This window comes from Fusarium vanettenii (genome assembly GCF_000151355.1).
Source record: "Fusarium vanettenii 77-13-4 chromosome 4 genomic scaffold NECHAsca_3_chr4_2_0, whole genome shotgun sequence".
Lineage (NCBI taxonomy): Eukaryota > Fungi > Ascomycota > Sordariomycetes > Hypocreales > Nectriaceae > Fusarium > Fusarium vanettenii.
The window spans coordinates 1,166,645-1,188,989 of record NW_003315879.1 but is presented as its reverse complement, the minus strand read 5'-3'; the positions used below and the strand labels follow the sequence as shown (position 1 = coordinate 1,188,989).

Below are 22,345 nucleotides of genomic sequence, written 5' to 3'. Positions count from 1 at the left end.
TATCAGGGATAGAGCCACGCGTATGACACGAGGAAACAGAAGCGACGGATAATTGTGCCTCTGAATAAGAGCATGGGAGTGCGGAGAGTCTGGGATCCGGATTCAGAGGCACGAGAGAGCGTGACAGAGCGAGAGGTGGAGGTGAAGGAGGAGAGGTTTGAGGCTTTGGGGACGGGAGTTGGTAGAGGATGGAAGGCTCCGGGACGGGAGGAGGTGGAGGGGTAGGTCCATCGGCGTGCGTGTTGTGTTAGCTGCGGGGGGGGAACCCTTTGGGCGGAAGATGCCTTGAAAAGGCCCAGCGATAACAAGGCCACGACGTTATGAGCAGACTTTCTATGGGGCGGCAGAGTTACACATTGAGCTAGAGTATTCGTCCCGGCCACTCACAAAAGACAGCCAGGTTGTCTATCCGTGATCATGAGTGCAGGTTTGGGTTCCATGAGTGAGGTGATCGGGCTACCCCGCGATCCAGCTGCGGCGTATCACGGGCCCTATGCGATAAGGGACTCCACTGGGCTCAACAGTGCAGACGGGAGGCTGCTAATGCTCAGTGGACTAGGTTGGCAGGTGAGGCGGCCTACTTACTTAGACGGCGACCTTACCGAGCCGGATCACGAGCTCCCGTTGTCTCGACCGCAAGAACCAACCTCTCAATGACGGCATCATCACTGCAACGTCCGTCTCCTGACACAAAGGGTTTTTCCCCAAGTACCGCGGACGACCCGCCACGGCAGAGAGTCCCCCTTACCACCTCCTGCTACCGGATAGCCCACCTCCGCTGGTTTGATCACCACCCCATCGTTCCAAAGCCGAGCCCCCTATGTTTCAGCCATGCCAACTTGACTCGCGATGCCTCACCTTGGGGAGCGGCATTACCGTCCATCCGTGTAACCCTGGATACGGGAAAAAGCTTGTTGCACCCCAGATCTGACTGATTCCCCAGGTTGTTGCTTCTATTCCCGGGCATTTTTGATACCGGGGCTTGTTAGAGTCTAGAGATTAGGTCCAGATGGTGCATCCCAAGTTCGTCTCATGTCTGCCAACCACTGTCTCGAGTTTTGGAATCTGAGAGAGGCAATGCAGGAGTTTGTATAGTCAATAATCGAGTACAAATAGCTGTTGCTCCCAGTTGATCTGAGGTTGTTGAAAACTGTCATCGATCTTACCCAAGTCAAGCTTTTCAAGGTCGTGTTCCTTTCAGTCATTTCCAGCTTTCTCGTTCACGTCGCCGGTCGACAACTTTGATTCAACGATTTTCATCAATTCCGTGTCCAGAACACTCAACAATCCTTCAAGATGCGTTTCTCCATCCTCACCTTTGTCACCCTCATCACAGCTGCCACGGCGGCCAACAGTAAGCAGACCCCATTCTCAACCGAGATTTCCATCAACTGACCCATTGGATTGCAGTCCGACGACAAGAAAGCAAGGTCGACGTCGAAACTGCTGCCATGACGGACCAAGACGGCAACGTGGTCGCCTTCGACTCGACCAAGGTCTACCAAGCCAACAAGGACGCTGGCATATAATTGAATGCTTAAGCGCTTGAGACCCTCCAGAGGCTCGCTTCGACAACCCTGGGAGATAGTGGCAAGGCCTGCCCATTGCAAACGACTGAGGCCTGGGGGGTTTTAACGAGAAAGGTGATGGAAGACGGTAGCAGTGTGAACCGAATCTCGCGAGCGGGATACGGCGAGGATAGCAAGGACAAATCTGGGCATGAGATTCGCCATCAATCAATAGTTTACCTGGGCGCGGAATAGAATCATAATAAATAAATAGACGGCCATGACCGAACGGTAGCCCCGAGGCACGGGCGTCATGCTTGATGCAGACTTACCTACATGTATTAATGCTGCAAATCATCAACCAGGGTATGCTGTGACAAGACGAAGCGCCTTTGTTGTTGTTGTTGTTGTTGTTGTTGATGGGTACAGTACCACGAAGCAATCTCGCTGGAGTGGCTCCATTGCTGACGAGAGCAGTCAGCAAAGCGAGACTGCAAGGGTCCAAAGTTCGGACTCTTGGGTTCGGACTTGGGAGAGAAAGTGGGCCACAAAGTCTCGAGTTGAAATTGCTTGACGTGAACAAGATGAATTGATCTTTGGTTGATTAATTGAGTATTGTTCATTATATTCAGCTGCAAATATCACATCATCATCATCTTCTAATTCTAGTCAAAGTCGAGTCAAAGCGACAAGGCGGTGTCCCATGTCCCGTGACCAACCAGGTCTCCTTATGCCATGTTTGGATCGCTTCAAACCCAAATCGAGTTCCATCCTGCGATCTGCACCGCACACACACAACAACGCATCAGCCATCAGCCCTGGGATGCGACCCTAGCAAGCAGTCAGCCTCGCGGCTGCGGGGCGTCGGCCCACGGACCACAGGCTTTACGTTGGTATTCGCTGTCACGATACGCCTGCCATTGGAGGGAATTTCCTTGTTTCGACGTCGGCAAAAGCACTGAGCGCCATGCATTTCTTGGTCTCCCCTGGGGGCACCGCACCCGACAATGCATTGGCACGCTGAGAGACACCATCAGGATGCCGTATTCTCGACCAATCTCGTGGCTTTGACTCGCCATTCCAGACGAAAGAGCTCCCTGTTGGCAGACTGACAACCCAAGCGGGGATGGAGCCAAGATGCGATTGCTATTCCCAGAGGCCAAGAAATTGACAAGACGCAAAATCTCAACATTCCAGCAGTGCCTCAGAAAGCTTCTATTCTCAGCTTCTCATGATCTCATCCTCGCTCCTCAAATCAAATCCACAGCTAAGACGGGACCAACAAACAACAACCCACCAACCTCTTCAACACATCCCGGTTTCCGCCCCCACACTTGTCGCATCTTCGGCCGGGAATCACGGAACAGCCATAGCCACTCCCGCCCGATTCTTTGGACATTGAGAGGCATTGTTGTGATGAGACGGGCTCCAAGTTTAGTGGTCTCTCATGACTCTCCAACTGAGCTTGATCTCATGTCGCTGCTTGTTGCCCATCATCACCATCATGGTCGTGTTGCTGCTCACCGACCCACGACTCAAAACAGCTCCACTGACCCGCCCCCTCCCAAGTTTACAGGGCTGAGTTGTCCGGGGTGTTTCTCGCACTGGAATCAAAGAGGCATTTTCCGAGCCGGGGCAGCTTGTTGCGACCATCACCCAAATTTAGCCTTGCCGTTGTTGAAACGTGCTGGACAGATCGACCGATGGGCGCCAAAATGCCTCCGTCGTGCCCTAGAGAGCTGCGCAGCCTCGCGCTTAACCCTGGCGGCAATCTTAGGCGTGCTCTGGGCAGAGATCCTACCGGTCCTGGCAAATGTCCGCAGGCCCCGAGACATTCTGCACATTCATCCCGTCCCACTGTTGCTCACTATTCCGTACCAAGTATGCAACTGGAGATGGAGATGTATGGAACCTGTACGCTGACACGACGGAATAGACCCAGGAGGCCCCCAAAAGGGCCAAATCCGTGGCAACAACGGTTGCAGAGCCTCTCCCTGCCCTTGAATTACAGCAAATTAGCAGAGACTTACAGGGAGCTGTTCCAAAGTTCCCCCTCTGCGCTGGTCAGTCTTGTCAGCAACGAGATTTCAGCCGCAGCCCTCCATCAGCACTAAGCCCAATTTCAGCCCCGTACCCGGCGCGACGCCGCAAGTGTTCTAGGCAGGCATGGACCATGAACCAGAGAACAGTGGAGGCGGTGGCTCATCAGATCCCTGACTACCCAACCATGGCGCCATGGGATGGGCCATGGATGGCAAAGGAGCTGCAAGAGGGCTGAGCCAGCTCGGCTGCGGGGACGAGTAACAAGTGAGGGAGAGGTTTGGGGCTTCGACTAACGACCTGGCTGTTGCATGGCGGCGTTGGCCGCGACCAGCAGCCAGCCAGCCATAATTAATAAAAAGGCTGGTCCCCCTGTGAAGGGATGCTGACGGTCGAAGCCTTGGACTCGACGAGTAAGCAGAGCAACACAAAGCAACATCGAAGACCGAGGGTTTTCGCAGGACACTCGCACTCACGCAGGACGCGGTCGACACACAAGTTGCAACGAGTACGACAGCTCCATGACCGTCACCAGACATTTATGACAAACGCCAGAGGTTCACGATAACCACCAAGACCTAGAGCCTGGCTGAACGAGCAACGACCATATACGACTAAGAAACCATTGAGCTGGAACACTCTGGAAGAGAAGGAAATTAGGAACGCCATTGATTGAGTGAGATTGCTTGATCGAAGCGGCGTCGAAGGAAAGCAGCGAGCAGGACGAGAAGCCTCAGAACACAACACCAAGACAACATCAGGCTCGATAAAGGAACTCGCAAACGACAATGAACATGTTGAACGGAAACCACCGCGCGCAGGCGCAGTTTGACCGCTCCAAATGGCGCATCATGGTCCTACTCCCGACCTGGGTCCTCCAATTGGCTCTGTCCATGACCATGATGGGACTCTTTGCCTGGAGACTGGGCGACAGCATGAAGGTCAACAAGGACGACAACAAGCACAACGATGATCCTGCGATTGAGATAGCGTAAGTTATTAACCTCCCAACTTGAATCGACAAATCATATAGTACGGACACTAACAAAGGAACCCTGCAACAGTTGGGAAGGTGTCAATATCGCCCTATGGTTCGTCGCGTCGCTGTGCACGTTTGTCGAAATCGCCAAGTATTTTGCCGAGTCCTTGACTCCATGGACAATGCTCTTTACCCATGTCATCAAGTTGACGTGCGCTCTGTCTACCCTTATCCTTGATATTGTCGTGTATGTGCAGAAGCACGACAAGCACTACTCGCTCGTAGCTCTCGGCCTGGACTGTGGTTTCATGTAAGTCATGCCCAAGGGCGTCACGGGATTCATGCTAACAACTCATTAGTATCACTTCATTGGTTCTCGTCTTCTATTCGATCCGAAGATACCGCCGTCTCTCCGCATACGACGATTACACCCATCCTGTCAATGTGAAGCCTTTCGGGTTCAACGATGATATTGAGCGCGACACTTCGTACGCGAGCACCCTGAGCGGTGTCCGGCCATCCATGGATAAGCACTTTTCGACAGCATCTTCACGGTCAAGCATCGCCTCTTCCAAGCATGACTCTGTGGAGCTGGGCAAACTGGACCGAACTCCCAGCGTGTACACGCACCAGCGAGATACTCAGTTCGATGACTATGTGGCACGACGCGGCTCCCTCAGCAGGACAAACTCGATCAGCAAGCCTGACCGCGTGGGCAGCGGTGATTTTAGCTGGTCTGGAGGTCAGGTCGGCCCACAGGAGTCAGGAACACTGTCTCCCACACGGCCGAGGGGAGCGAGCACCGGCAGAGCGACCAGCTGGGCCAGTGACCGAGGTCTAGTTGCCGTGCCGGAAGAGGACGACAACGAAGCCGCGGGCAAGGAGTCCAAGGCGGAGAAGGAAAAGAAGGACCGTGAGGCCCTGCTGGGCGATACCCCGCGCGAGAGCATCGACGGCATGATTGTTCCCCAGGAAGCCGACCTGACGAGGGAGCCCAGGTGGCAGCGCGAGTGAGGGGAAAGAGGAACAGACTCTAGAAAGAGCGTGATATAAAAGACGACATCAGAGCAGACTGGCGTGGGGAAGGAGGGCTGTGTGTCTGCGCAATCCCTGTACGACTGTATATACCCACGAAAGAAACGGCGTTATTTTGGAAAGGGGGCGGGAGGAGTTGGGGGAGGGAAAGCATTGCGGGTTAATGGTATATGGCACATTTTCAGCAACAGCAAGCAACAAGCAATAAAGACGACTACATGATGAACATGAATATGCCCACTCTATTCGCCGGAACGTTTTGTTAATGAAGATGCCTGGATCCTCACATTGGGAAAAGAAAAGATCCTGGAAAAGGATTAAAATGTCTCACTTCTGCGGGCTGAGAAGAGAAGAGATAATCAATGATGGGGCAAGCGGATGATGAAACCGCAATGGCAGGATCGTTGGCTCCTCTGTCTTTCGTCATGCAAGGGCAGATTCGTCATGAGATAACGAAAGTCCTCGTGGCTGGCGATTTCACCCGCAGGAATATCATGTTTTGAGTGTACAGTACGACGCGTGTAAGTCCACCTTTGGGCAGCGAAGATCGCTTCCTTTGTGTCTACACAGCCCGAGGGCAGGAATTCCAAAGTCGCATTCCGTTCCTTCGAGGGGTTTCTACTTCTTTTACTGTACATCAAAAAGATATTGAGCTTCCGGCGCGGGATGTGATAAAACAGCAGACTTGGGACGTCAGATCTCACCACGGAGAGTGAGAGGTGACGCCACGGGGTAGCGTCGTCCGATGGAAAAAGACTAAAAACGTCATGCTACAGGTCTTGAGGGTTAAAAAGGAAACCCCGGATTTTTGCCAAGAAGACAGCTTTTCTGTTCAAGTTACGGGGGGACGGAAAAGGAAAGTTCTGCGCAGGGAAGAGAAAGAGAGAGAGGTCACTTGGCGGAAATGCTTCGCGAGGACAAGGGGTGTTTGTCTCATGAGATACGCCGAGTCGGCCGGCGGGTCCTGGCGGTACATGGCACATAACATGTACATCATGTTGCATGTACGGGGTACGTGTATGCGGCAGTGTCAAAGGCGACATTCCCATGGTCAACGATACATGACATCCGAGGCATGGAAAAAAGGTCAAATCGACATCCAGGGGAGGGTCATCAGTTTACGGGGACCAGGGCACAACAATAACAAGCGCGCCAAGGCCTGTTGCAAGTATTTCCCTCACTCTCGCTATAATCCAGCGCGTGTGCCCCCAAGGGGGCGGTCCTCTAGGCTGTTCCGGGAGGTACAGGCTTGAGCTATTGGATGCGCTGCCGCAAGTTCGACGAGGCCAAACCGCGCACACATTAACTCGGAGTTCAGTGCCGATGCCGTGGGCGGAGAAAAGGGGGGGAGGAATAGACGCGCTGGTCCCGATCGGGGAATGTTGGTTTTAAGCTTAATTTTGTGAGGAGCCGAACGGAGGTACGTCTAAGTGAACAACCTCAACACCAAGTTGAAGCTATCCGCAAAAGTCGTAAACAGAGAATGCCGACACCCTGGGTCTGCCTAGAAATCGACTCCTCACGTCGGTGGGACCTGGCAGCTACTCGACCACGGTATCCTTTGCTCGACAGCACCATCGCCCTGCGCCCAGCGTTGGCATCCTCCCCGCCGAGCATTGGCGTAACCTTCCGCCCAGCTCGCCAAGCGTTGGCAAAACATTGGCAAGACGACTCATGGAGGAGGACGGTTCCACGACCGCTGTCCACCGCTGGTCAATCGCCTGCTCGTCAAGCTCCTGTTCTTTTGTCATTTTGCCGCCAGTCTCTTCCCGCCGCCAGTCCGCCCCGGATTTCCCATAAGAACGCAATGTCTGCGCCCACAACATCCCGAGAGCAAAGAGTAGCTTTTTGCTTTGCTTCCGCTCAGTAGCATGTCTTCCGCCCTGTCCGCCTCGGAGTCTCTCCTGTAGCTCTCTCTTGTTCTCTCTCCCGCCCAAGGCCATCTCTGGTCCTTTGCTCCCTCTTCCTCTCATCATCCGCCATCATCATCCCAACACTTACGCTGGATATCTCCGGGTTACCTACTCTTCCCCTTCTCATCCATCCCCCCCTCTTCCTCCTTTTCTCCTCCTCTTCACATAAACCCCCCTAGTGTCCAACAAACACCACCAAGATGCCTGGACGTGAGAACGGCACTCTTCAGGTTCTGAAGAAGAAGCTCAGTCTTCAGCCCCTGTTTGCCAAGGAGAGGACTCGCAGATCTTCATCCCCTCCGCTGCCTGGCAAGAAGCACGCCAGCAGGTCCCCCTCCCCTCCCAGACTGGATGAGAGCAATGAGAACACCTTGGTGTGCACGTCGACATGGGACTCCCGCATTGAGCGGTACCAGATCCTCAAGCTCGACACCAACTTGAGCGTATCCATCGGCGACTCATTTGAGGCCAACCCTGGAAGCGAGGTCACCAACATCCCCAAGTTCGAATATGGCCCTATCCGGTATCCCAAGATGATCCGCCTTCTCCTTATCCTCCCGGCCACCTATGACGACGAACCTCTCGAGACCATCATGTTCCACGCCGACCCTCGGGAGATACCCTACCAGGCCCTGTCCTGTGCTTCCAACGACCGTAAGCAGACCAAGCTCATGCACTGCAACGGCCGTGGCTTGGCTGTCACCGAAACTGTCTATTCAGCCCTTCTCAACATTCGAAACCTCGGCGACCGCAAGATCTTCTCGACAGTATGGACCGATGCAGTCTGCATCAACCAGGCTGACATGCAGGAGCGTGAGTCTCACCTCCGCCTATGCAAGACCATCTTCAGCACTGCGGCAGTTACCATTGCCCATCTCGACGGCACTGAAAAGTCCCGTCGCAAGGTCTTTGAGACTGTCGACATGCTCCACGAGGCCTGCCGCAATGACGAATTCCGTGAAAGACTCGAGGAAGATGGACTGGACCTCTCATCACTTGACCAGCTCTGCATCGGAAACAAGCGTCTTCGAATTCCCCTTGACAACCGGGTGGAACTGTCCAAGGTCTTCTCTCACCCCTGGTTCGAACGTGTGTGGAACTGGCCTGAAGTATCCCTGTCCAAGAAGGTTTATTTCTTGTATGGATCTGCCCTCCGTCCCTGGAGCTTCTTTGCCGATGCTGCCTGGTGCATGCATCAGCTACGCTGGGAGTCGTCCCTGAATTCCGAGTGTATCGTCCACGGCCAAACCCGGATGGATCTCAAGTATGATCACATGTTGCACTTGGATGACCACCGCCAAGACATCCGCGATGAGAAGCCATGCACCCTCCTCAGTCTCCTGACCAAGTCGCGCCAGTTCACATCAGCCAACCCGCTGGATCGGGTCTTTGCCTTGTGGCCTCACATCAGCAACGCAAGTGAGAGGGATTTCGTCCAGGCTTACTTCGACTATAACCTGTCTCCTCTTAGCGTCTTCCTCAACTTGACACTCAACAGCATCATCTCACATGAGACTCTTGATGTCCTGCATCTCGTCCATAACGAGGTCAAGCATGACTGGCCCTCGTTTGTGCCTGACCTGTGGATGAAGGATGGCGTCCGTACCCTAGGGTCTAAGGAAGGTCGCGAGCACTGGGAGTACCACGCTGCTGGGGACACTAAGCCTCAGTTCACCGCCCTCAACACCAAGAATCAGACCCGCCACGGGATGCCCTACTTTGAGGACGATATCAACATCATGCTCAAGGGATTCCTCGTCGACGAGGTCACTCGTGTGGGATCTGAGATGAAGGACATGATGTTTGGCGGCAAGTCTTTCCTCTCAGACTGGGTCAACACCGCTCTCGTGACAGGCAACAAGAAGTTCTACACTGCGGGTGAACTGAAGCGGGCCAAAGCTCTTCAGAAGACCTCCAAGAGCCGCAGCGACAAGAAGGACGCCACTTCAGCTCAAGATAATGGCGAGTCTTCTCGTGTTGCCGAGCTTCAGGCAGCCATGAGGCGGTCAAACCGTCGATTTGGCTCGGCTAGGGACTCGCAAGGTCAGCTCCGTGACTCTCTCACGCCATCTCTGATGGAGGCCCTGGAGAACATTGACATCATGGAGAGTGGCTTCACTGTCCAGGAGCCGGTGTCTGAGCCCGAGCCAATTTCGACCCTTCCCATGAATGAGAAGTATCCTATTGGCGACATCACAGTCGTTGAGGCTTTCTGGCGAACCCTGATTAAGAACAAGGATGAGAATGGAGAGGTCCCTTCGGCAGAGATGAACAAGACCTTTTTCCAGCCGTGGCTTACCGCCATGTCGGGTACCACTGCTGAGATGCTGGATGCTCTAGCTCATGGACAGAGCGAAGACGGCCCACGACCTGAGCCGCTCTTCAACGACCTGGTGCACATGAGCTGCAACGGCTCGCGCATTGTGAGGACCAAGACGGGACTGATTGGCACTGCGCCTTGGGACGTCCAGGAAGGTGATTTCGTGTGTGTCTTTTATGGCGGACAGACGCCGTTTGTGCTTCGCAGGGACGAGAACTGCCCCGGCAAGTACCGATTTGTTGGTGATTGTTATATCCACGGTATCATGGAGGGTGAGGCGCTGAGCATGGAGTTGGAGGAGCGGGAGTTTGTTATTTCATGATGACAACGACGATGATGACTATATTTTCTTTGGTGTAGCGGGCTTTCTTGGCTTTCGCATTTCCTCTCACCATTTTGTTTGGAGTCGAGCTGCATTGGTTGGCGTTTATGAGAAGGGTTTTCTTCCCATTCCTGGGTTGCCTGCATCGAGCATGGCATGGCATTCATTGTTATAGGTAGCTTTCTGAAGGCATTTTGAATGAGAATGATGAACAGAAGACGCCGTACAAATTCGTAGAAAGTGAAGGTGATGATGCTATCGTCAAGTTGCATTTTGTACAAAGATTTGGGCAGGTCAGGCAATTACCCCGCGACGGGAATCACCTCCCTGAGCGAATCCTTCCTCCCTTCCACCGCAATCTCCCTACCCATGCAGCCCAACGCTGCACCTCGTCCTCTTCCAGCAATAAATCCACTGTGTAATAATCCCTGGCGAGCTCCTCGTGGGTCTTGAAATGATGAACGAAACGATGGCAGGCACCGCATAGCCAGGCGACGTTCTGGAGATCTTCCCGACGGTGCCATCCACGCTTCACGGCCTTTTCGTGGACGAAACGAGGAATCAGGTGGTGGTACGACAGTGGGATGTATGAACGTTGACAGATTTCGCAGGCGTCGGTACGTGTGTTGCGTGTGGCTGGAGGTGGTTCAATCAAGGGTGTGATGTATGAGGTGAGGATTGGAAGGAGAAAGGCTTCTGGGGATGATGGGAGATTGGATGCGACAAAGGGATCCGGTGAGATGAGATTGTAAGTCGTTAGAGTCTCAACAATAGACGGCGACAAGTTTAGAACCGAAAGGCTCTCTTTGGTGAGCGGGAGCGAGTACTGATCACGCAGACGATCCGATTCCCGCCAGACACGATAATCCAAGCCCTGAAGCTCCTCTGGAAGACTCTCAAAGATCTCAGTAGCGAGGTAGTCGACAAACTCAGAGAGCTCCTCTGCATCCCGCTCCGGGTCCGCCGCCGGAGCGGAGACTGGGGCCGCTGAGCCCGAGTTCTTACGGCGGCGGCGACGTTTGGGCGGGTCGGGGGCGGACGATGCGGCGGGTTGCAGGAGGGTGGTGGATAGACAGTCCCGGAAGAGGGCGTAATTTTCGGAGTTGTCTTCTAGAGTCGACATTGTGATCAAGGTTGTGACTTGTAAGGAAGTGATTTAGTTGTGATGTATTTGGTTTAGTGACGTAATTGAGTTGGAGTCTGTCAATTGTTGCTGCTTAACGAGGCCTTTTTAAACAAACCCAAACCACCATTTCTCACGATATCAAAGACCATCAGTATCTCCTACAGAAACAGTTCGAATCCCCAAGACCTGTCCAAGCGTTGAAGCTGAAGCCATCTCATACGGTCGCTGCAAGCCTCGAACCAATATCAAGCCCCGGCTGAGTCACTCGGCCGGCCACCGCTAGACTCGCCGCCATCTCTCGGCAACGGGTAGCAGTGGCTGCGAACGCCTATTGCACTTGCATCTGTGAATCTGATGAATCTGCTTTGCTTTTCTTGGTCCTCAAGGATACCGCTGTCTACCAAGTCTTGTCCTTTCTTGTCGCCCAGACCGCCAAGGGCTTGTGTCAAAGCCAAGACCCTCGGCGCCGAGACCGAGGCGGAGCAGGCCAAGGAGGAGCACCACGTGGCCCCGGCCGCCGGCCGACGAAGGCGCCGACCCGGGGGGTGACTCACCTTGCCGGAGGGTCTACGGTGCGATGACTCGGAGCGCGTCATTCCTTCGGCAGTTGGAAGTGATGGGCGCCGCAGGCTTCCAAACATAGAACCTGCGTCGCATTCCTCACCCAGTGACGACGTCCCGTGTTTGATAGTCGCGGGCTTGGCCGAGGGAGTAGGGCGGTGCTTATTACGACGACACGGCAAAAGGTTGACAACGCGGGATACTGTACCTGAACAATTCACGTCAACGTCCCCGGGCTGGACCATTCGTATCGCGACGGCTGAGCTGCATGAAATGGACGAGACGTCATGGTGTTTCATCAGCCTCACCCGTGTCGGCTACAATCCGACAAACAATAACCTGACGTGTAATGGCAAGATCTACCAGGCAGCTATGCGACGACCCTTCCCTCTGCATCCTAGGAGAAAGCGGTCTGACAGCCTCATTTCCTGAATCATGATCACTGGAGGTGTGGTGTTGAGGCGTCAAGCTAACTGCGAAGAAAGCTGGCTGCAGATCCGAAAAGCCCCCACGCCCAGCCTAGGAAAATATTAAGCTGAGACATGACTAACATTTTTTTTGCCAAAGCTGATCTTGTTTCTTATCAAAAGAGAGGTGACACCAAGGGATTAAAAAAAAAAGATGCACGCATTTGCATAACCGAAGCGCAAGCGAGGAGTGAGAGACTTGCTGGCTGAATACGTACCTCGCTACTTCTGAGCAAGGAAGTGAAAAGGGCAGATTCAGATTGTTTCCCCCGGCTTCCCGTGCCCGAGTACTACTGAAGATTTCGGCCTCTAGGGCAAGGGATGACGAGATCTAGATTCGTTTCTGTCGGTCTTGAGAAGGGTTAGCTCTGCGGCGCAGCTATGAGACAGGCGAGGCAGCGCCTACAGACGGGCGTTGCGTCTATAGCCGTCTGGGAAGAGCAATGGCGGTGATTAGAAGTATGTAGCTCCGTGTACAGCTTGAGAGGCCTGTCCAAGTCGATTGACCTTGTCATGTCCATTTTTTGACCACCGTCGAGGTCAGCCTTGTCACCTTTGTTGCTCAGAGGCTGCCGGCGGATCCGAGGAGGGGTTGCGAGAGGCGAGAGTCAGGAGAGAACGCGTGAAGGGATTCAGATTGGGGGATCTCGAGAATATATTATCCATCCAATGGCCGCCGGGTGTCACATTTCCAAAACACTTGCAGGGGGGCGGGCCGAGCTGTGACATGTCAGCTCGCCATGCAACATCGAATCTTGAAATAGCGTCATCAATAGGCTCTTGTAAGAGAATCAAGGGCCGAGATAACGGAGCAGCCCTCTTCCATGGCAAAGGCCTTGACCGAGGAGGCAGTCCGCATAGCAGTCTTCTGACATGTGCATGGGAATTGGGATTCTTTCCTAGCACAGCATGGTCAAGGTGTTTTCCCATGTTGCACCGGATGCAAGTCAGAGATGGCTCATCACCAACCCCAGGTTGACGATTAGTGTCCAAATACCGCAGAGCCCATGCTCCTCTCACCACCCAATGATAACGATGGCGAGACAGCGACGGTGAAGCCTAGTGACGATGCTGGATGTTAGAAACCTGGGGACGCGGGCCAACACACACATCCACTATGTTTATGTTTGGCTGGGGGACGGGAGCCAGCCCAGTCCCAGGGATTGGTTTCCGCCGACAGCGGAACTACTACGTACGGCTCCTCCTAAAGCGGCAGTAGGATGAGATTCTGTGATAGGGATTTGAAATAGATATGTCATCTCTCATTATCCATCCCCCGCAATGGATGGTAGAAGTGGGGGGAGCTTTGCTTGACCGGGCGATGATGCTAGAAGTGAAGAGAGGGGAAGAGGAGGAAAAAAAATCGACAAGGGAAGTTGGAAGCGCGTAAGCCGCGGCGCAGACGAAAGGCAAGAGGGTTGTCGGCCTCATTGAAGTAGGCTAGTCTAGCAATCCTCCCGAGTTACGCAGCATGAAGGCCCAGTATGTCCAAGATGGGTAATTCATTGGCCTGCCAAGTTGTTGGTGGTGGAGGGGAATGGTGTTTGCATCAGCTTAGACGGGCCGAGTAGGCGGAGAACTTGACCTGAGACAGTCCAGTGCAGCCTGATTTTACTGTTGATACGATTGATATCAACAAAACGAAGAACAGAAAAAAAAAGAGAGGCCAGACATGCCACAAGCTGTGAAAAATCTATGGGCTGTTACAATCTAGAAATCGTGTCTTCCACGTGAAAATTGCCTCTCGGGGAGACACCCCAGCGGCTCCGCGCCCGCCAGATGCTTGCGCTGCGCGACATTGAGGTGCCCTGCCCTGGGCCCAGCTCTGAGCTGGCCTGGCCTCAACAACTTTCACATGGGACTTGGAGGGGCCAGAGCGCTGACGCTCGTTTCGCCCTGCGCCCAAGGGAGGCCCGAAGCAACCAAAACCACACGGGAGATGCGCTGACCCGCACGCCATGTGAGGTCACCGTTCGGCGCATCTCGACCGGCGACGCGCTGAGGGTTGAGGGTCAAACGCTCCAGTCCAGCTTGGGAATTACCCGATTGCGCTTCTCCCCCCCGTCACTCGTGGGGGCCTGGGACCCTTTCGATCGCCCACCTTCGCATCATGGGTGAATCTATTGGGTGTTGGAGGAGGGGACCTTGTCCCAGCACTAAGGCGTGGTCCCCCTCTCCTGGGTAGGCCTAGGGTCCCGTCTAGGGGACAAGCGAGTGGCATGGTGGTGTGCCCTCTCACAACAAGACAGCCCCGAATCACAAATGGAACGGAGCCTACGGAGATGGTGTTTTTTAAAAGGGGCCCTCTTTCTCTAATGGCCCCTTCTCTTGGGTTGTTTTGACATATTCCTTCCAGAAGCAAAAGATTCTACAGTATTCATCACCTAGATAAATCTGTCTCGACAGGTTCAACGATAGCAACACCAAGTACTACACTCTACAGCTTATCAATATCAACACTCACAACATGCACACCTCCAAGTTGAACACTCAGCCAAACAAGGCCATGTTCATCGACAACATCGCCAGTCTCTCCGACCCTCTGTCCTCCATGTCATCCATCTTCTCCCTCGTCTCCCTCCTGACCATGGCTTATCAAGTCCGGACACCACAGCCCTCGGTCCAGCAGCGTCTTCTCACCCTCCTCAACACAATGTCACCAGCCTTGACGACAGGGACTCAGACAACACCCGACTCGCCAAGGGGATACTCCCGTGAAGAGATCCTCAACTCCTTTGTCCACTTCCTCAGCCCCGTGCTCAACGGCATGGCCGGCATGCTCGAACTCCTCTCAGCCGTCGACGCCTTCTCACGGCCAGAGGACTTTAGACAATTCTGGAGCCTGGAGCGGAGCAACCTCATCAGGGACTTTATCGAGAGCGGGGGACCTCTGCGGGGGATGGAGGGCTACGACGTTCCCTTCCTCGAGGCCTTTGTCAAGGACTCATCCTGCAGAATCGCCCTCGGCAAGAACCAGGGCATGCTACTTCTGGTGCCCGGCGACGCCGAAGTCGGCGACGATGTCTGGTGGGATGAGGACGAGCAGCGTCTCACCGTTTCAAGAAAGGGCGAGGAGGATCTCAACGCCGCCGAGGCGTATCTCGACGACGGTTCAAGAATGGCTGTCTTGGCCATTTCTTCTGCGACTTAGAAAGAGAGACATGGCGCTTTCTCTTTCCTTTTTTGACGATTTTACGATCTTTTGCTTTTTTTTTTGTGTTTGATCTGATATCCACGCTAAAGAAGTTTTTTTGAGATTGGGTTAACGGCGCTCACTGGGGATATATGCTGGCGTATTGTGAGCGTTTACATGGATAGAAACAAGTTTATTAGGATAAATAATAGTATAGCATAGGTACTCTTTCTCGTGAGTTCACGATACCTTCCAATGAAAATTCCTTAAAAAGGCAAACACCTTTCTCGCACGGGCAGTCATTGGTATGCAGCACAGTGCTATGACCCATTTCGCACCACTCATCGGTCATCCCTGCCCACTTTTTAGCGTATCGTGCAGATCTCTTGCAAGCTCCCATCACTCGAACCTGCAGCTGCCGCTTCTCGTCCTCCACTCTTCAACTCCTTTCTCTTGTCTCACCGTCTCTGCGGCCGTCAGCAAAAATGGCATCAGACGAAGAACGCGACGTTAAACGCAGCCGGCAATGGTATGACGATCAAGATCAGAAACCTAAAGACAAGGATCGTCGATCAAGGCATTCGGACCGTGACTCTGGCCGCCGAGACCGTCGGAGATCACGCGACAGACGCGACAGGCGACGTTCAAGAACTCCCGATGCTCCACGGCGGAGATCACGCAGCCGTGATCGCGATCGAGACCGTACCCGCGAACACAGACGTCACCGATCACGAGACGACCGAGGCTCGCGACGCAGCCGCCGCGACGACGACGATGGGGACAACAAGCAGGTTGCAAAGCGCAGCCCGGTGAGGCGGTCGGGCCCCCTCCCATCACAGGAGGACTCTTTTGCCATTACGAATGGGGAAGAGCCTGAGAAGCCCAAGGAGAAACCCAACTACGGTACTACGGGCGTATTGGCCGCCGCTTCAAACTCGGTGGCACAGGTCGATGGCTCGTCCATCACGCTCAAGTACCATGAGCCCGCTGAAGCCCGTAAGCCCTCGCCCCGTGACCAGTGGAGGCTCTTCGTCTTCAAGGGAGGCGACATTGTCGACACGATTGATCTGGGCGCGAGGAGCTGCTGGCTCGTCGGGCGGGAGATGTCTGTTGTTGACTTGCCCGCCGAGCACCCGAGCATCAGCAAGCAACACGCCGTGATCCAGTTCCGGTACACCGAGAAGAGGAACGAGTTTGGTGACAAGATTGGCAAGGTCAAGCCCTACCTGATTGACCTCGAGAGCGCCAACGGCACCGTTTTGAACGATGAAAAGGTGCCCGACAGCAGGTACCTGGAGCTCAGGGATAAGGACATGATGCAGTTTGGCCACAGTACACGAGAATACGTCATCATGCTCACGCCACGGGAATAAGAGATACCCTTTTGTGGAGGAAACGAGGCTATGTTGGACGTTGACTTACTCCGTCGGTGCCTTCGAATTCCCGTTGACGCGCAACATCCATCTCAGCATCAATTTCAACGCAGCATGCACCAGAGCGACCAGTACGATATCCAATGGTTTCCATCCTCTTGACGAAAGCCTCAATGTCGACGCAAAACCTGCAGATTCCACCCAGTTGGTGAATGGAGTCAGACCACGAGAGCCACAAACGCAGGCTCACGAGGTCCTACGAGGTCCTACAAAGCCTCAGGGCGACAATCCAATAATTAACTCAGCGCCCAATTTACAAGATGGCTTGGTGCAAGAGCCTCATCCTGGGGTAGGGAAATCGCTCAAAGTGCCATGCCACGGTCAGAAGTCGGCTCTCCAATCCTGCGCTTTCAGAGCCTTTAGTGAGGGACTTTGGTGGCGGATGATACAGTTTCCTTTCGGTGACCAGAATTGACTCACTCCAATTCGCGACCGAAGGCAGATTTGGCATTGAGGCGGACAGGCCAAGACTTGCATTCAGCTGGTTGCTTCTGCTGCCCGTGGACACTGACCAACACAGTTACCCTCTGGGCGCGGCTGGGCAATATTAGGCTACCGACTCGTGTTAAAAGACATACACACGCGGCCCTGGAAATGAAAAATAATCTGTACTCAAGCGATCAGGCTCGGTATGTGCGAGCCCACAGGTTTACCACTGGCTCCCACAAGAATATGGCGCTCACAGTTGCTGCTGGACGGCGAGTGATGCCACACTGGCCATCTCACGGCCTAGCCGAATGCTCAGTTCGACCAAGAGCCCTGTGTAACATCCTGGAAAAGATCCCGCATACCCGCGCGGGAGATGTGCATGTCCCCATACCAAGCCCCCGGGCCGACGAACGAGTATCTACGGATATAGCTACCTACCTACCTATAAATACGACATCCATCTACCCAAAGAGTCTGACCCTGTCACACAAAAACCCAGTGATACCATGATCCTCGCCCGTATTCAGGAACAAACTGGCCATGACAGGCCCGAAACGTCTAAATGAGTGCGTCTGACATGAGGCGACAGAAAGCCTTGCACTTTACCCCAGCCGGGCGAGGGACTCAGCCACGCCTGATGCCCTTGCTGACTGGAAGCATCGCAGCCTTCTTTTCCGGGGCAGTGCTCCCCGCACCATCACTGCTGCGTCTTGTGACGGCTGTCAATGGTGTGTTGCAGTCGCGGGTTGTGGCGGCTAAGAGCCCCATAGCCTCGTCTTGTTGGTTGAGCGAGAGTGTGTGATTGCTCATCCTCCACGACCAGGCAGCGCTATTCAAAGCAGCCTCATGGCTGAGTAGGTCATTTTCTTTTAATAAGCCGGGTCTGCCGCCAGCTGTCGAGTTGTCCTTTTCTCTTCGCCGATCAATATCCAATGTTGACAGAACCGAATCGCAACTTCAGTGTCCCCCTCTTTGACGACACATCATGGTAAGGCATCATGACTGAACTCTTACAGAAACTCGAGCTGACTGCCGTCTGGCAGGGGTCTGAGAATCGTTCCATAACTCGATACGACACAACTGCAGTATACACACACACCGACGCAAGGGTCGACATCGTCCTCGTTCACGGCCTCAGCGGCTCACCCGATAAGACATGGACGGCCAAGAATGGCACCTTCTGGCCCCGTGACTTGCTGCCTACAGCACTAAAGGACGAAAAGGCCAGCATTATCGTGTACGGGTACAACGCCGATGTCAACTCCAAGACAACTGCTCGAAATGTTAGCGACACTTTCGTACACCAACAAGCCGAGAAGCTTGCAGAGAGCGTCATAAACCACCGGCAACGTGAGGGTACATGCAAGAATCCCATCATCTGGGTATGCCACGGACTCGGCGGCAGCATCGTCAAGCAGGCATTAGTCCATTCAAACGCCATACACGAGCCTCACCTCCAATACCAGCGGTCCATATTTGTCTCTACATACGGGATCGTATTCCTAGGAACGCCGCATACTGAGGATGCCAGCACTTGGGGTCAAGTCCTCCAGGCCATGTCAGATGCGATAGCTCCCAAGAGGTTGTTCGGCGGCGAGCCTATGCTCTTAAAGACGCTTAAGAAAGACCCAGAAGCCCTCACCAGAATTGATAACCGGTTTTGCAACATCTATCGAAACTTCGAGATCCTCATGGTCCACGAAAACCAACCGTCAGAGATCAAGGGCTCCAAGTAGGTCTTCCCCGAGCTCATAATACTTGTATTCGCTAACAACTACCATCTAGGTTTTTCGTTGTCGGGGCAGAAGTAGCTCACCCCCCTTTGCCTCATACGACCTCCTTTGGCATAGAGGCAGCACATTTGAGCATGTGCAAGTTCGACAGCTTAAAAGCTCCAGGCTTTATTAGAATCCGGACTGCTATCCAAAAATGGGTTCGTGATGCTCCCGCTCAAGTTCAGAAACACTGGATGCGCGAGAACGAGAGTCCCGCTTCCGCCGCAGGAGATGAAGTGATGCCGCCGTTCACGCCCTCTCAAACGTCAGGCGAGCACCATCTCCTGGCACCCACAGACAACATGACGAGGTCACCTCCCCTTCTGCAACTAAGGAACGAGCCCACTTTTGTTCACCCAGAGCGTTTCCGACCGAATTCTTTCTTCAAGGGCCGGAAACAAGAGCTGACTGACCTCCACGAGATGCTGATGGACAAGGAGCGCCGGGAGGATGGAACATCAGCTGTCTTGATCTGGTCAATTCCAGGAGGTGGCAAGACCCATCTTGCGAGAGAGTACGCCTTCAAGCATAAACACGACTACCCAGGTGGAATCTTCTGGGTACGAGCCAAGTCTCCAGAAGATATTATGGATGCCTTTGTGAGAATTGCTAAACACGCCATGGCTCGGAACGAGATCGAGATCCAAGACGAGACATCTCTGCAGGATCATAGCAAGGTCATCCCTCTAGTTCGAGACTGGCTCAATCGGTCCGACAACTGGCTCCTCATCCTGGATGGCGTTCTGCACGACACTCCCGACTTAGCCGACTGTATCCCTGATACTGTCAATACCAGCATGATCTTGACATCGACCGACACTTCGATTGCGGGAAACCACAACTTTGATAACCCGCAGAAACTGGAGCTAGGGCCCCTAGGTGAAGAAGAGGCACAAATGTTGTTGCTAGAAGAGACGGACAGGAAGAAGACGTGGACACCTGATGATCTTGATCGAGCTCTTGAGATAGCCAAGTTGACGGAATGCTTGCCTCTAGCCATTCACGCCGCCGCTGGTCAGATGAGGGCAACTCGAGAGCCAATGTCCAAATACATCCGCTCTTATAAAAAGCGACCCCAAGCGGGCGGCTTAGGAGCATACAAGGCTGTCCGAGAAAAGCTGGAGGAGCGTGGTGAGACGGAGGCACTCAACTTGATGTACCTGTTGTCTTTCTTTAGCGGCAGCATCCCCGTCGAGATGCTTGCACTTGGTATGCCCCCCCTGTGTAGCACACTTGGGACACCAGGCTAACAATTTCATAGGCCTTGAGGCACTTGACGGCCGCACACCCGTCCTCGCCAACAACTCTGTAGGCAAACCCAGTCTCAACAAGACATTCACTGTTCTCATCGCCTTTGCTCTCATCGAGCGTGATGAGGTTGAAGACATGCCCTCTTTAGGCAGCACACAACCAGCTGAACCCCTTGATGTGCTCAAGACCCACACTATCGTTCAGAGCTTCTTTCTCGAAGCCTTGAAAGGGGATGGTTTGTTCGAGTTTTGGCTCGAGCGTGCTGCTGCTGTCTTTCTCAAGTCCTTTGACAAAGGTGACCGTCGCGCCAGGGACATGACGGAGATGGGTCTTCCAGGCGACTACCGGACATATGCTTCTCACTGTCGCAAGATTCTGAAGCACATCAGAGGCGTTGATGAGCCGACGCGCGAATTGCTTGTCGCCGAGAAGGCGCTTCAGAGTCGATCCGAGGATATTCAGGGGCAGATTTCGGCCCTTGCACGCACAATGACGACAGAGTCTTTCGGGAAATGGGGGCAGGATCCCCACGTGTCGGTCTTCGAGAGAACCAATAGCGCATCCCCTTCAAGATGGGTTGAGGCCACGGATGGCGGCAGGCTCCCAGACGAGAGGCAGAGTTCATGGGATCTGCAGGCTAGTCTGCCTGCTCGGGAACACAACCCCCACTTCGACCACATCCCGTATCCGTACGACAGCACCATCCTAACACCGCACTTTTTCAAGGACGAATCGCACCACACTGTGCAGAGGCAGCCAGCCGGGGGCTACTTTGATCCAGCTGGATCTTGGCCAGAGACCACAGAGCACGTATCGGAGCCGAGGGTAAGCATCAGCAAAGTCGCTCTTGGCCGGTTCTCTCCAAGAGGGTCAACTCTGGACCTGTCCCCACCAGGAACAAGCCCAATTTTGTCTCTTGGCGCAGAAGAGCAGTTTTATCTCGCCCAACATGCCATTACCCAGTCCAGCCCGAAGGTGTCCGAAAACAATGGCCAGACTGCCCATACGGCAAATGTATCCGACCGAGAGACAGATCTCGATGTTATTGAAAGCGGAGCTGTGGCTAGTTTCAGAGGACGCAGCTCACAGGATGTCAACATCGAGCCTCAGTCACAGCGTCAGGCACGGCCGAGGACCCGAAAGCTCGTCGAGGAGAACCCCTTCTTCGAGGGGAGTGGCTCTGTCGACGGTGCATCTATCCCCTCGATGGATATTGCCAACGCAGATTGGCGCTCAGTGTCTCAAGAGCGGCCGATATCAACTCATACTGGACCCAACCACTCACAGACATCGCTCGAGTCAGATATTGCCCACTGGGCACCAGGTCTGCCTATCGTTAGTAACTCGACAAGCAGCCTGCGACATGTCACTCACTATCCCGATTTGAGATATTCTCAACATCGAGCCGCGGTTGCTGGCGAGAGCCTGTCCAGCTCCCTTCCAACTAGCCACATCGGTAGCACCCTCAAGCCGCCGTCATGGCGTCCGTCATCCTCAGGCCCAGACGGCTACTCATCTCAGCCAATGTCGCGCACTCCATATTCCAACCCGGAACTAGTCGTTCCTTCAACCCATCACAGTTCCACTTTGAGCACAGCGACGTCACACAGTCCCCCCATCCAAATCCGCGGCCCCCCCTCGACCGCAGCGACGGAGCCCTCGCCGCGCCTTTCCGGCGTCGACAATGTCCCTATTAGCCGTCAGGCCTCGCAGCTGCGGCACGCGGGTCCATGGAGCCCGGAGCGGGGCTCTCGGTGGGACTTTGCTCCCAGGCAAGCGTCCGAAGCGGTGGAGATGCAGAGGTCGGGGTCCGGGGGGATCCAGTTCAATGGGCGCATCGTCGAGTTTGGGCGCTCGTCTTCAGGTAGCCGACCGACCTCAACCTCCCCTAGGATGCCTGCCTACCCGCAGAAAATAACCGAGACGAACGAGATCGTGACCCCAGTGAGGAGGCCCGTGGGGTTGGGGATTGTTGTTGCCGATCCGGAGAGACGACAACAATCCTAATGAGACTTCGTGTGACGAACTATCACCTATGGCCAAACCATTTTCT

General features: G+C 54.2%; 6 protein-coding genes across 6 annotated transcripts; 5 read left to right on the top strand and 1 right to left on the bottom strand.

The window, feature by feature from the left end:
* Nucleotides 1-4,342: 4,342 nt before the first annotated feature.
* NECHADRAFT_60038 (uncharacterized protein) lies at nt 4,343-5,660 on the top strand (the record flags this gene model as incomplete). The annotated part of the gene is made up of 3 exons (XM_003052055.1): nt 4,343-4,539; nt 4,613-4,837; nt 4,887-5,660. 3 exons carry the CDS (start codon nt 4,343-4,345, stop codon nt 5,539-5,541), a joined length of 1,077 nt encoding a protein of 358 aa, XP_003052101.1. The 3' UTR covers nt 5,542-5,660.
* Nucleotides 5,661-7,675: 2,015 nt separating this feature from the next.
* On the top strand, nt 7,676-10,117 carry NECHADRAFT_78943 (uncharacterized protein; the record flags this gene model as incomplete). Its single annotated transcript, XM_003052054.1, has 1 exon — nt 7,676-10,117. The coding sequence occupies one exon, from the start codon at nt 7,676-7,678 to the stop codon at nt 10,115-10,117; it is 2,442 nt and encodes an 813-aa protein (XP_003052100.1).
* Nucleotides 10,118-10,436: 319 nt separating this feature from the next.
* Nucleotides 10,437-11,240, bottom strand: NECHADRAFT_78942 (uncharacterized protein; the record flags this gene model as incomplete). The annotated part of the gene is made up of 1 exon (XM_003051610.1): nt 10,437-11,240. The coding sequence occupies one exon, from the start codon at nt 11,238-11,240 to the stop codon at nt 10,437-10,439; it is 804 nt and encodes a 267-aa protein (XP_003051656.1).
* A 3,389-nt stretch (nt 11,241-14,629) lies between these two features.
* On the top strand, nt 14,630-15,683 carry NECHADRAFT_100017 (uncharacterized protein). The gene has a single exon (XM_003052053.1). The coding sequence runs from the start codon at nt 14,739-14,741 to the stop codon at nt 15,420-15,422; it is 684 nt and encodes a 227-aa protein (XP_003052099.1). The 5' UTR covers nt 14,630-14,738; the 3' UTR covers nt 15,423-15,683.
* A 206-nt stretch (nt 15,684-15,889) lies between these two features.
* On the top strand, nt 15,890-16,777 carry NECHADRAFT_78940 (uncharacterized protein; the record flags this gene model as incomplete). Its single annotated transcript, XM_003052052.1, has 1 exon — nt 15,890-16,777. One exon carries the CDS (start codon nt 15,890-15,892, stop codon nt 16,775-16,777), a length of 888 nt encoding a protein of 295 aa, XP_003052098.1.
* A 1,474-nt stretch (nt 16,778-18,251) lies between these two features.
* Nucleotides 18,252-22,299, top strand: NECHADRAFT_78939 (uncharacterized protein; the record flags this gene model as incomplete). The annotated part of the gene is made up of 4 exons (XM_003052051.1): nt 18,252-18,254; nt 18,310-18,998; nt 19,052-20,250; nt 20,303-22,299. The coding sequence occupies 4 exons, from the start codon at nt 18,252-18,254 to the stop codon at nt 22,297-22,299; spliced, it is 3,888 nt and encodes a 1,295-aa protein (XP_003052097.1).
* Between the last annotated feature and the right edge of the window lie 46 nt (nt 22,300-22,345).